Consider the following 14,872-nt stretch of genomic DNA (forward strand, 5'->3'; position numbering starts at 1 on the left):
ACTGCCCCTTCCCTTGCGTGTTCCCTGTTTGTTTTCCTGTGCACTTAGACAGCGTAGGGACCGCCGCCCAGTTGTACCTCGTCGCCTAGGGCGGGTCGTTGCAAGTAGGCAGGGACAGGGCGGTGGGTAGATTAGGGCTCACTTTCCCTTCACCTCCTTCCTGCCATCACACCACTCTACTAGAGCAGTGTCCACCTCTTGGGCTTAATAAAGTCTGATCCAGCTCTATCAGATTTGCTGTGCAGCTAGGAGCTCGTACTTAATATTTATCAACCATTATAGGCTGAATTTTTGGTTCTGCGAGAAGGCAGCTCTTGAGTAGTCAATTTTGACAAGAAGGCCCTCACTATGGGATTATTTCTTTCTAAATCCCAATTATTCTGCTGCTGGTAAGGGAAGTGTAGATTTTTAACGTTAATCTGTTTTTCCTTAGTCCTAACAGCAGCACAAGCTTTTCTGCCCTAATTAAGGCTGCTACTTTATAATAAACACATGATAGGTGGGGCTAGACAACCTTATGTAGGGAGGGGGCTCTAGTTAATTAGTGTTTCATTTGATTAAATTAAAAATTCCATCTGTCCTACTAGTTCACAGGGGCAGAAATACCCCCATTATTGTGCTGCTGTTAGGACTAAGGGAAACCAGATTAACGTTAGAAATCTACATTTGACCGAACAGCGAATGCAGTAAAAAAAGAAATAAAAAAAATGCCAGAATGACTATTTTTTTGGTCATCTCTTCTTGGTCACATAAAATGGAATAAAGGGAATAAAAACGGAGTAAAAAGTAATCAGAAAGTCTTATGTATCCCAAAATGGTACCAATAAAAACTATGGCTCGCCCCGCAAAAACAAGCCACCCCACAAAGAATTGTTTTCCAGTACACTATATTGTACTATAAATAGCCCTGTGAAAAATTAGAAACTTGTCCCGCAAAAAAAAGCCCTCATACGACCATATTGATGGAAAAATAAAAAGTTATGGCTTTTGGAAGGTGAGTAGGAAAAGTGAAAAAGAAAAATCCAAAAATGGCTGCAAAACTAAGGTGTTAAAGAGAATCTGTCTCCTCTCCTGACGTGTCTATTTTAGAAAATATTTGTGTTCCCCATGAAATAACAATTTTGGGCTATATTTTCTTGCGTTGTGCCTTTCCTCTGTTATTCCTCCTAGAAATGTATGAATAAATTAACAACTGGGTGTTACCATTGCCCTTGTCAAACAGGTGTGTCCCTATAGAGTCTCACTCTGTCAGCACTAATTGGACATTGTCAGTCTCTGTAGTGGCACACACCCAACTGGTAACACCCAGTTGTCAATTAATTCATAAATCTTCAGGGGGAATAACAGAGGACACAATGCAGAGTTCTAAGGAAAGATGATCCAGAATTGTTACTTCATGGGGAATACAATTATTTACTAAAAACAGACAAGTCAGTAGAGGTAACAAGTCCTCTTTATGGAAATAAATTGACACATTATTTTATTTTTATTATTCTTATTTTATCTGAGGGTAATCTGAATACAACGGTTCTTTAAAAATAACATTTCACAAGTGAAAATATTTATACTGCAAGAAAGTGTCTTATCAATATTGATTCAATTGATTACAGTCTCAAAGGTTATGAAATCTTCTCCCATGTTAAGTAGTTAATGCAAGTTAATCATTATTACAGAACTTTTTTAACACCTACAAGAATACATGAAGACCTGCTTGGGAAAGAAGCCTGTCACAGGGGCAGGAAGCACACCTTTTAACGGGATCCCACAGAGCTTTATGTTAACATTTGAAAAAATATATTTTTTATTGGAATGTATCAGAAGGTAAGAAACACTATGTAGAAGCCATGGAAAAGATGTAAACTTTTAATAACAAATACAACTAGAATTTATAGGATCCATAAGTAGATTTACATAACTGTTACCAGAATGTATGTGTTACATTGTTGTTAAACAGTGTTGATATATAATGCTAAATTATATACATAGTAATTATTATTATTATTTATTATATCAAAAAATAATGTAGATATGTTGTGCTTCATGAATATTATAGTATTCATATATAATACTAAATTGAATACATAGTAATTATTATTATTATTTATTATATCAAAACATAATGTAGATATTTTGTGCTTCATGAATATTATAATATTATTTTCTTTTACTCCCCAATATATTGCTTTGACACACTGAATATAAATTGCGTTCAGATTTTCCTTTTGCATCTGAAAGTCGGGATACAACAAAACTAAAAGGATGGTCCAATCTTGTATAGAGCTTAATCATTGTGTAATGAAAAATTATGCAATTTTCCAAAAGACTTTGGGGGGAATTAAATAATCCTTTTTTTTCGACGCCAGTTTTCTGGAATAGAAATGTTGCAATGGCCCAAAAGTTGCAAATATTTAGTTTTTTGGTCAGTTTACCCCGCTCTTGCCACTTTTTTAAAAAAGTGGATGAAGCTTAGCAAAAGGGGTGTAGCCACCCGTTGCCGTTACTATAATTTGCGTAAGTTAGAGCAGAAATCTTAGCCAGTTCCTGGCTGGCAAAGATTTCTTTCACAGGCGCACGGACAGCCGAAAATGGGAAAAATTTACTAAGAGGCATGCCTCTTAATAAATGTGTTGCATCTTACTCCAGCTTGATTTTTATGAAGACTGGCGCAGTCATAGGGCTTATTCACACGAACGTTGAATACGTTCGTGTGACGGCCATTGAATACGTCTGTGTGACGGCCGTTAAAACAATGGCCGTCACACGGACGCATGTATTTCAATAGGGCTGTCCACACGGCCGTTGTTTCAATTGACCGTGTGAAGGGTCCGTTAACCCCTTCCCGACATCCGCCGTATATATACGGCGCTGTCGGGAGGTGCTTCCCGCAAAGCGCCGTATATATACGGCGCAGTGATGGTGCGGGCTCAGAAGCACAGCCGGCACCATCACTGCGGGGGGACAGCTGTATTATACAGCTGGCACCCTCCTGTAACTGCCAGGACCAGAGCTATTCTCCGATCTGGCAGATTAACCCCTCAGATGCTGCGCTCAATAGAGCGCAGCATCTGATAGGTTTTCACCCGATCGGCAACCCAGTGACGCAATCGCTGGGTTGCTGTGGCAATCGGACGGCAGAAAATGGCGTCCGAGTCTGCCTTGTACGGGAGCCGATGAGGACCCGCCTGCGGCGTGTCCTCATAGGCTTGCTGTCAGTGAATAACTGACAGCGCTAATACACTGCACTACATATGTAGTGCAGTGTATTAGAGTAGCGATCGGGGCATCAGGCCCTCATGTCCCCTAGTGGGACAAGTCAGAAAAGTAAAAAAAAGTTAATAAAAATGTGGTAAAACAATAAAAACACACAAGTTTCAAATAAAAATAAAGCTAAACTGACTTTTTTCCCATAGTAAGTCTTTTATTATGGGAAAAACCGTAAAAAATCAAAAAAACTATACATAATTGGTATCGCCGCGTCCGTAACGACCCAAACTACAAAACTATTATGTAATTTATCCCGCATGGTGAACGCGGTAAAAAAAAACCTTGAAAAACAGCGCCAGAATCTTTGTTTTTAGGTCACATCTCCTTCCAAAAAATGCTATAAAAAGAGATCAAAAAGTCACATTTACTCCAAAATAGTACTAATAAAAAATGACAATCCGTCCCGCAAAAAATAATCCCTGACACCGCTTTGTGCACGCAAAAATAATAAAGTTATGGGTCTTAGAATGACGATACAGAAAACAAATGATTTTATAAAAAAAGTGATTTTATTGTGCAAAAGCTGCAATACATAAAAAAAACTATATAAATTTGGTATCGCCGTAATCGTATCGACCCGCAGAATAAAGCTAACATGTAATTTAGGGCGCACAGTGGATGCCGATAAAAAAAACAATAAAAAACTATTCCAGAATTGCTTGTTTTTGGTCATTTCCTTTATCAAAAAATGAAATAAAAAGTGATCAAAAAGTCGTACGTGTTCTAAAATGGTACCAATAAAATCTACAGCCCGTCTCGCAAAAAACAAGCCCGCACACCGCTCAATCAACTGAAAAACAAAAAAGTTATGGCACTAGTAATGCGGTGATAAAAAACATCTCAATGCGCAGGCCGGAGGGGAACATTCCTTCAGTTTCAGGGCCCTAGTATTTAGGAACTAGGAAAAGGAAGGGACATCGCACATCCGCTGGAAGCGAGGGCGCCCGTATTATACCAGCGCAAAACTTTCCCAATAATATTTTCCAAACTACGAAGGAGAAAAAGTCCCCAAAAGGTGCAGAACGTTACAGAAGGGGGATAAGAAAGAAAACCGTTTATCAGTGTGACACCGGCCTGCGCATAACGGACCGCTTCACATCGTAAAACACAACCAATGGAGAATTGTATTATTTACCCCATTATTATACCTTCTTATTATGCCCTGATGGACTCCGCACAGATTACATATACCCTGATGTACTCCGCACAGATTACATATACCCCTGATATACTCCGCACAGATTACATATACCCTGATGTACTCCTCACATATTACATATACCCTGATGTACTCCGCACATATTACATATACCCTGATGTACTCCGCACAGATTACATATACCCTGATGTACTCCGCACAGATTACATATACCCTGATATACTCCGCACAGATTACATATGCCACCACATTATAAACGGAAATACCATCAAAAACCCCAAACAGAACTATTACCAAGCAAAATCCATGCTCAAAATGGCGGTCTTTCCCTTCTTAGCCCTACAGTGTGCCCAAACAGCAATTTATGGCCACAAGTAAGGCATTACTATACCCGGGAGAACCCGCTTAACAATTTATGGGGTAAGATTCTCTAGGGGCACAACATCTTGTGCGGTGTATGGGCAGATCAGTGGAGAAATTGCAATTTTCACTTTGCACAATCCACTGCGTATTAATTTCTGAAAAACACCTGTGGAGTCTAAATTCTCACTACATCCCTTGATAAATGCCTTTAGGGGTGTAGTTTCTAAAACGGGGTCACTTTTGTTTGGTACATCAGGGGTTTTGCAAATGCAACATGGCGTCCGCAAACCATTCCAGCAAAATCTACGCTCCAAAAGATAAATACCGCTCCTTTTCTTCTGAATGCTCCCATATACGTAAACAGCCGATTATAACCACATATGGGGCGTTACTGTACTCGGGAGAAATTACTTTACAAATGTTGGGGTGCTTTTTCTTCTCTATTCCTTGCAAAAATGAAAAATGTGTATCTAAAATTACATCTTGTTGGAAAAAAAAATTATTTTTCGTTTTCATGGCTTAATTCTAATTAATTCAGCAAAAAACCTTTGGGATCAAAATTTTCACTATACCCCTAGATGATTCCTCAGGGGGTGCAGTTTCCCAAATGGAGTCACTTTTGGGGTGTTTCCACTGTACTAGTACTACAGGTGCTCAGCAAATATGACATGACACCCAGAAACCATTCCAAAATCCAAATGGTGCTCCTTCCATTCTGAGCCCTACCGTGTGTCCAAACAGATGTTTGTGACCACATGTGGGGTATTGTTTTACTCGGGAGAAGTTGCTTTACAAATGTTGCGGTGCTTTTTCTCCTTCAGTCCTTGTGGAAATTAAAAAAAAATACCTAAACCTACATTTTCTTTGAAAAAAATGTAGATTTTCATTTTTACGGCCTACTTACAATAAGTTCTGTAAAAAACTGGCTGGTCAAAATGCTTGCTACACCCCTAGATAATTTCCTCATGGGGTGTAGTTTCCAAAATGGGGTCACTTGTTGGGGGTTTCCACTGTTTTGTCCCCTCAGGAGCTTTGCAAATGGGACATGGTCTCCGCAAACCATTCCTGCTAAATTTGAGTTCCAAAAGCCAAATGGCGCTCTTTCCCTTCTACGCCCTACCGTGTGTCCAAACAGCCGTTTATTACCACATGTGGGGTATTGTTTTACTCGGGAGAAATTTCTTTACAAATTTTATGGTGCTTTTTCTCCTTTAGTCCTTGTGGAAATGAAAAAAAATTAGCTAAACCTACATTTTATTTGAAAAAATTTAGATTTTCATTTTCACAGCCTACTTGCAATAATTTCTGCAAAAAACCTGTGGGGTCAAAATGCTCACTATACCCCTAGATAATTTCCTCAAGGGGTATAGTTTCCAAAATGGGGTCACTTGTTGGGGGTTTCCACTGTTTTGTCACCTCAGGGGCTTTGCAAATGTGACATGGCCTCCGCAAACCATTCCTGCTAAATTTGAGCTCCAAGAGCCAAATGGCGCTCTTTCCCTTCTAAGCCCTGCCGTGTGTCCAAACAACCGTTTATTACCACATGTGGGGTATTGTTTTACTCGGGAGAAATTGCTCTACAAATGTTGTTGTGCTTTTTCTACTTTAATTCTCTTGGAAATGAAAAAAAATTAGCTAAACCTACATTTTATTTGAAAAAATGTAGATTTTCATTTTCATGACCTAGTTCCAAAAATTTTTGCAAAAAAACTGGCCGGTCAAAATGCTTGCTACACCCCTAGATAAATTCCTCGAGGGGTATAGTTTCCAAAATGGGGTCACTTGTTGGGGGTTTCCACTGTTTTGTCACCTCAGGGGCTTTGCAAATGTGACATGGCCTCCGCAAACCATTCCTGCTAAATTTGAGCTCCAAGAGCCAAATGGCGCACTTTCCATTCTAAGCCCTGTCGTGTGTCCAAACAATCGTTTATTACCACATGTGGGGTATTGTTTTACTCGGGAGAAATTGCTCTACAAATGTTGTGGTGCTTTTTGTACTTTAGTTCTTTTGGAAATGAAAAAAAATTAGCTAAACCTACATTTTATTTGAAAAAATGTAGATTTTCATTTTCATGGCCTAGTTCCAAAAATTTTTGCAAAAAAACTGGCCGGTCAAAATGCTTGCTACACCCCTAGATAAATTCCTCGAGGGGTGTAGTTTCCAAAATGGGGTCACTTTTGGGGGGTTTCCACTGTTTTAGTTCCACTAGACCTGTTCAAAGCGGATATGGTGCCTAAAATATATTCTAATAAAAAGGAGGCCCAAAATCCACCAGGTGCTCCTTTGCTTCTGAGGCCGGTGTTTCAGTCCAGTAGCACACTAGGGCCATATGTGGGATATTTCCTAAAACTGCAGAACCTGGGCAATAAATATTGAGTTGCATTTCTTGGGTAAAACATTCTGTGGTACAAAAAAAATGGATTCAAAATGAATTTCTGGAAAAAAATAATGAACTTTGTAAATTTCACCTCTACTTTGCCCTAATTCCTGCGCAATGTCTAAAGGGTTAAGAAACTTTCTAAATGCTGTTTTGAATACTTTGATGGGTGCAGTTTTTAAAATGGGGTGACTTATTGGGGGTTTCTAATATCTAAGGACCTCAAAGCCACTTCACAACTGAACTGGCCCCTGTAAAAATAGCATTTTGAAATTTTCTTGAAAATGTGAGAAATTGCTGCTTAAGTTCTAAGCCTTGTAACGTCCTAGAAAAATAAAATGATGATCAAAATACGATGCCAATATAAAGTAGACATATGGGGGATGTTAGTTAGCAACATTTTTGTGTGGTATAACTGCCTGTCTTACAAGCAGATACATTTAAATTGAGAAAAATGCTAATTTTTGCAATTTTTCGCTAAATTTTGGTGTTTTTCACAATTAAATACTGAATGTATCGGGCAAATTTTGCCAGTAACATAAAGTCCAATGTGTCACGAGAAAACAATCTCAGAATCGCTTGGATAGGTAAAAGCATTCCGGAGTTATTACCACATAAAGTGAAACATGTCAGATTTGAAAAATGAGGCTCTGTCAGGAAGGTCAAAAGTGGCCAAAGAGGGAAGGGGTTAAAAAATAGAACATGTTTATTTTGTGTATGGGGATCCGTGAAAACGGGTCCCACACGGGTGAAGCCCGGATGTGAAAAACTGCTGTTTTTCATGTCCGAGTTTCCCCAAGTTCTTGTTTCCCGTAAAGTGTAGCTAAACGTCTGACAAATTTCTGACATGTCATAGTGACGTGTCAGAAGCTTGGATTGGTGGGGGTCCGAGCACTGAGACCGCTTCGTGTCTGTTCGGCTTTTTACGGAAATAAATGTATCAGTGTACGGACTCAATAGAATGTCTATGAGCCCATATTCCGATACATCGGCTTTCCGGAAAAAGCCGAACAGAAACGAAGCGGCTGAGCGCTTCAGCTGCTTCATTCTAGCGATTTGTGGGGGTCTCAGTGCTCGGACCCTCACTAATCCAAACTTCTGACATGTCACTATGATATGTCAGAAGTTTGTCAAACGTTTAGCTACACTTTAATACATCTCCTCCCATGTGTTTCAGATTTGAACCATTTTCAAGATCTCTGATTAGTGTCAGCGAATTGAGACAATCTTGTTTATACCCACAGGCTGAAAACCAGTATAGACCATACAGTTCTCGCAGCTAAAAGTTTGATAGATGACTTGACAGTCAGAAAGCCCAATATATTACAGTGGCTCATGCTGTGTGTTTTGACGCATCTTGCTAAAAGTTAGACACTTTTCTCTTCTTTACGCCAGGTCTTGGCTGGCTTAGTTTACACCACTATTATGCACCATAAAAATGCACACGCCATTAATAAATCTGGCGCATTTTATTAAATCATCTTAGCAACGGCTCCTATACTAGACACTTAACAAAAGTGTCTAGTAAGGTGCAAAACGTGTCTAAAACATGTGACGCACGGCATCTGGACCAGTTTTTTGGCTCAATATGTTAAGTACTAAATCTAGACAATCCTCTATGACATAAATACATTAGAAGCACAAATCTCCCTGCAGTCCTGGGGATTTGCTACAGTGTATCATTATAGTTACATTTTATGTTAACCTTTGAACTGTACAGATTCTGTAAGGAATTAATTCATATAATCAATTGAAGAACCTTGTAAAAATATAGTATTACTTAGCTGGACTCACACACAGCATTTATTCACGTTTTCTGTGGCATTTTTGAGTACATTTTCTGCATGTTTTTGGCCCCAATAAGCTGCGGCCAGATGATACTTTAAAGTCTATAGTAAAATATAAGAAGGCTTGCATACACAGCGTTTTGGCTTGTGGCGTTTTTGGAGTGTTTTTGGAGTCAGTAGCTCCTTTTTAAAAAAAAGTCATTAAAAACATGTTTTTTACATGCACAAATAAATTTCCTACATCCAGTCAAAAGTCACTGTTAACAACAGCAAAGTTCATCAGCCTCAATCCCCTTAATTATCGGCAAGACTAATATACATTCTGCACAGTCTCATATAGTGTGATATTAAAATCAGACAATGTATACTATCAATGAGCTCACTGTTGCCGGCTCAGCATTTTCTGGGATTCCTTCACGCTTATCCCATGCTCTCCTAATAATCTGAAGCGTTGTACTCCTCTCAGACGCCAATTCTGCTCGTACTTGTAGCTACAGATCCCTTTAGCGGTCAAGCCTCCTCAGGAGTCGCAACTCCTCCAGGTGATGTAACTCCCAGCCTCTGCAGTTGCTACACCAAGGTAACCACAGAAGAAAAAGGGCAATACTGAGTGGATTCAGGTTAAAATAAGTAACCCCCCGCTTTTTTATTATACTTACAAAAAATATTACTTGTAAAAAAATGTATAGTAAACCACAGATGATAACTGACCAGTTTCGCCATTACAGCTTCATCAAGATTCATCCATCTTTCAGTGATCTCCATTTCAAAAAGGCAAAGCTCCGACTCCATTCAAGGTTAACCAATAAAATACTGCTTTGTTAAAAAGCATAACTTCAAAGTAATGCAAATTATCTTTAGATAAAACAATTTAGATCTAGTTCAATATTCATACCTTTTAGGAACATTGTATCTCACAAATAAATTCTATTTCCTTTTGAGACAGTGCCTTGAAAGGAAATGGAAGTTGATGCACCCCATTTAGGTGTATGCATACATTTCTGCAACGAATCTTCCATGTGTGAACATAACCGTAGTCCAAACTTAGACAGGAAGTGCCAAGACTTTTGTTTTCTATTATATAATTTTATACTTTTATCATGCTTCTAATATGTTCGTTTCTATATTTGCCAGATAATATCAGGTCCTAGTTAGGGTATTTTTAACCACCTACAATTAATAGAAAAATAATATAAAACAATGGAAGAAACAATGAATGACTCTTTGGAAAATAAGTATTTGGTGGCAAGAACAATTTATTCAGAGGATTCCTTCACTGCTGACCATGAAATAGTGGAAAGACATCACACAACAGCGTTGGATCTTCTAAAAAGGACTTGTAGGTAAGAAGTGGATTTTATGAGAGTATTTAAATCTATTTTTTACAAATTGAATAAGATGTAGCCTAGGCTATGAGCATAAATAGGGCAAACCTCGATTAATACATTTTTATTCTCATGTGTGATCATACTCATATTTGTTACTTGTAGCTGGACATTTTCCATCAGAACACTCATTGGAGAGAAAAATAGTTAAAAGGGCAATTGTGGAAGTTTTGAAATCCTGTAGTGTCCAGTTCAGAACAAACAGTTATTCCAGAAGGTCATAAGTTAGTGTAGAGGTCAACGAATCCCTCTCGGCCAATCAGTAGAGTGGGATGTGCCATTGTACATGGAGCCCGAGCTATTGCAGCCACTTTCTTAGTGTTATTAAATGATTTAATAATCTAAGAGATCTATCTCCCTGAAAGTTTCCCCTTCATCATTTTATAGTTGTAACCTCTTTTTCATGAACTACAGCATTGAAGAGAGTTGTTTTCAGTAAAATGGAGATGTATTCATAGAGTATAGCAAAAATGAACCAGTGTTTTAGCAAACTCATTATGACTCAGAGGATATAAAGTGGAGAAATACTATTAGTAAAAACCTACAGAGACTCCTACAATTAGTCAATAATAAATGTTCAAGCAACAAGTAATTGATAGATAACGGTATAGAGCTACTCATTCTTTTTCACTTGAAGCATGAACATATTAACCTTTGGAATTCTTCACTCTGCAAACATGTGGAGACCAGCCTAGTTATTACCAGTGATAACTATTGTGACCTTCTACCTCCTACATGTATAAACCAATATGTAGCGTTCCTTTTTTATATGCAAATATGTTAACAAATATTTTTTTGTCACTCTGTTGTTTGAGTTCATTTTCCGTTATTTTTCTGCATTTTATTACTTCTCCAAACAAAGGGGATCTCTAAAGTTTATTTTACACATCAGTATTTTAGTCAGTATTTTGCGTCACTACTTGTAAGCCAAAACCAGGAGTGTGTCCATAACACAGCAGAGATACAAAACTTTCCATTATACTTTTTCTCTATGTAGAATCCACTCTTTGTTATGGCTTCCAAATGCTGAAGCAGAATACTGACCAAAATACTGCCATGTGAAAGAGACTTAAGAGATGTTCATCTCCCTTTCATACAACATATCTGTCATATACAATCTAGAAATAAATCCATACTATGGGGGTCATATTCACAGAATAGCTTTTGGTCTCATAGTCTGATACCAGACTTGTGAATTCTACCATTCATCTATTTAGAAAATCCTGGGAACTCACTGCTGTAGTATACATAGACATTATACTCTGTAGTCTTTATCATTTATGGATAAAGTAGCTGTATTGTTTCAGAACGCACGCAAACTAAACTAGACCCTGTCCTGCTGGGTTAAAGGCTAATTAGACAAATAACTTTCTCTATGAGTAACTACATGCGTAATATGTTACCTCTATACAGATAAATGATCATGCGTTTCTTGTTTACATTTGCAAAGGAAAAAGATATCTGCACTGGCAGGGTAATGGGTTTGAGAAATTGTTTTTGTACAAATCAACTGGTTTCGACCAATCGGTTCAAAAGAGGCCTCGATAAAAATGTGTAGCATGTAATATTTGTTACAGATTACCTAGGGAAATTAAGTGAATGTTAGCCATTCTATTGAGAAGGTAAAATCGGTGTCAAAATCCACACATAAATATTTCCATTAATGTTTTGTTCAATTCCAATACAGAATAGTAATATCATGTGACATGATTGTCTTTGAATTAGGTTAGATGGTGGGTGATAGGTGTTTAGATACTAGTATTTCTAACCATTCTTGACTTTATTTGCCTGGGTGGTGAGCCTGGTTCACAGTTTATTACAACAGTTATCTGCTGAATAACATCTTGTCACATGCAGTTTGTTGGTCCTTTTAATGAAATACTTATAACTAGATCACCATATTGTATTCCATTATGGTCAAAAAAAGTATTAGAAAGTACAACTCCAAGCCTTATGTGAATGCCAAACTAGTCCAGTGAGGAATGGAAAATAACCATTTGGTCTAATGAGTGGGGCATTATACACACATCGGAATACCAATATGACCAAAACATAACAATTGAGAACAAGTTTTAAAGCTATTAATCGGCCCAACCAGAGGTCAAATTGTTCTTTGATAGGATCACACATACATACTCTGTAGAATTAGGCAAGGGAAATTAAGGGTTCAGTCGGGGGTCATGACAGTTATCAAGAGAATATATGGGTGATAGACCTATTAGTCATGTCCCCAGGTTACTGAAGGTGAAGGACCACTTCAGTCTGGGTGTCCATTATTCTTTACAGTTCTGTAATATTTGGCCCCATCAGGTCATGATGCGAAGGCTCATGTTCGCGGATATTTGCCACTGCTGTTGTGTCGAGAATGTTGCTGCGGAGATCTTGATCGGGGATGATCTAGAGCTTCCTTTAGAGAAAACTGTCGTCCGGCCGTCTGGAGACTCGGAATAGTGCTGGGTATTGTAGCTGGAAACATTGTTTGCCATGATAAAGGGCAGAACAGTCTTCACTGAAGGTTCTCCATTTCTTTGCTACCTCAGCACAAAAATCTTCAAAGAGAAGCATTTTTGCCCCTCAGCACTTCAAAGATTGAGTTGTTATAAACAGAGCAACTTTGTCATTGAAATCCAGTGACTTCATGATAACTTACCATTGTCTCTTTTGGCAAGATGACTGCTAGTACGATGAGCCCTTTCTACAATAGAAATCCTGGCCCAACGCCTCTAGTAGATCCCGTTCACAGAGGCGCTGTAGCTCTGTCACCTTAATACATGCTGGAACACCCATTCTTTTAATATTCTAGCAGTAGCAAATCCGATTGAGTCCCATTCTAAGGGAAAGGAGATCGTCATCCTTTTGTGAAAATTCTGAGGTTGGGCAAGGAGATTTAGCTGGTGTCATGTTAGACAGGCAATGGTTTCCTCAATGGGTACGGCACGGTTTGTTACTTGTTTGGCTGCTCCAGAGCAGATAACGGTCCATAGACCAGCCAGTCTAGATAAACTAGCACTCTCTTGTTGTTAGGACCTTCGAGGTAATTGACCTGGTAAGATGCACTCTAAGAAACCAGCCCTTCAGATGTACATGCAGGCCATACTGAGTGTAAAAAAAGTCTGGAGAGATGGCCACCTGCTACTGCTTTGACAAGGCCACTCTATATTAATATACATAGTCCGCTTCACCAGAGGTGAGGGCCCCTCCGATTTCACCAGCTCCCGCCACGTTCTTCCCCAGCAAAGCTAAGAAGGTGTTACCCCCGGGAACTTGAGCGACACCCAAGATAGGCCACAGCGTCGTGACCTCTCCCTCCCAGTAGTAATCCTGTCCAGCGGTATGGTCTAAGTGAAAGGTATGCCACGGGTGGGCCTTAATATACGCCGTTTTTAAACTGTCTTGGTCCACAAATGCGGGATATGCAGGGCACACAGCATGTAGTGCGATACTGCTGTAAATGACAGGAACTGGAAGTCCATGTAGAATATTTTTAACATATTTTTTTTGTTTGTCTATATGATATTTTTGGTTACATCTTCTTTGGTCTGTGTTTAATTGCAGTTGTTCCTCAAAAAAAGCAAAAAGAATTGCGTTATCTTTTTTCCCTATTATTTCATGGCTTCCTACCTATCGATTTAAGGAATGGATTCTCAGTGATATAATTTCTGGAGTTACTACGGGACTTGTGGCTGTGCTGCAAGGTGAGTTTACCAGTGTAAATATGAATATCACACAAAGAAAGAATCATTACAAAGACATGCTTAGATACATATTTTCTAGTCACATGTATACTAGTGAGCAGAGCATCACAATCATTGATTGTCACTTTGTTTCCTGAAAAATCCCCTTTTAGACTGAACATGCACACTGGATGGGTGAATTTGGCTTATTCACTTGAATATATACATTCTGGAACTCTTAATACATTCTGGAATCCCCACCATTCTTAGGGCCCATTCACAAGAACGTGAATCTCGTCCGTGTGCTGTGCGTTGAAACAATGCACTGGACACGGCCCCATTGATTTCAATGGGACTATTCACACATGCATGAGTTTTCACGCAGCAACAGCACGTTACGTGAAATGCAACGTTCACTGACATATTTACGTGCGTTTTTTACACGCGTAAATCTGTCACGCTCATGTGAATGTAGCCTTAAATTGTTTTGGCAGGAGTGATTTTCCATATTGTCCTAGGTCGGGCAGGGAGATTTCACTGGTGTCATGTTAGACAAGCAATAGTTTCCTCAACGGGTATGGCACTGATTATTACTTTTCTGGCCGCTCCAGAGCAAATAACGGTCCATAGACCAGCCAGTCTAGATAAACTAGCGCTCTCTTCTTGTTAGGTTGTTAGGACCTTCGAGCTAATAGACCTGGCATACAAATCAATAGTATCCTATAAAGTTTTATGACACACAAGGGTTTCGCTTCTGTGCAAATTAGTTTATACCTATTGCAACATTTCAGCTGAACACATGAGCCTTTCTCAAGCAGCTCCTGTGAAGAGATGAAAGGTCGCAATGTGTGAGTTCTCCCTT

The 14,872-nt window shown here is 38.9% G+C and overlaps 1 protein-coding gene across 1 annotated transcript in view; it reads left to right on the top strand.

Moving 5' to 3' along the window:
* Positions 1–1,692: 1,692 nt before the first annotated feature.
* LOC142749350 (chloride anion exchanger-like) overlaps positions 1,693–14,872 on the top strand; it is a 33,000-nt gene continuing 19,820 nt past the window's right edge. Inside the window, exons 1-3 of the mRNA XM_075857260.1 lie at positions 1,693–1,821; positions 10,086–10,294; positions 13,892–14,031. Coding sequence (XP_075713375.1) covers positions 10,152–10,294; positions 13,892–14,031 — 283 coding nt within the window. The 5' untranslated portion in view covers positions 1,693–1,821; positions 10,086–10,151. The remainder of the gene's footprint in view (positions 1,822–10,085; positions 10,295–13,891; positions 14,032–14,872) is intronic.

This window comes from Rhinoderma darwinii, chromosome 3 (genome assembly GCF_050947455.1).
Source record: "Rhinoderma darwinii isolate aRhiDar2 chromosome 3, aRhiDar2.hap1, whole genome shotgun sequence".
In the NCBI taxonomy this organism is placed as follows: domain Eukaryota; kingdom Metazoa; phylum Chordata; class Amphibia; order Anura; family Rhinodermatidae; genus Rhinoderma; species Rhinoderma darwinii.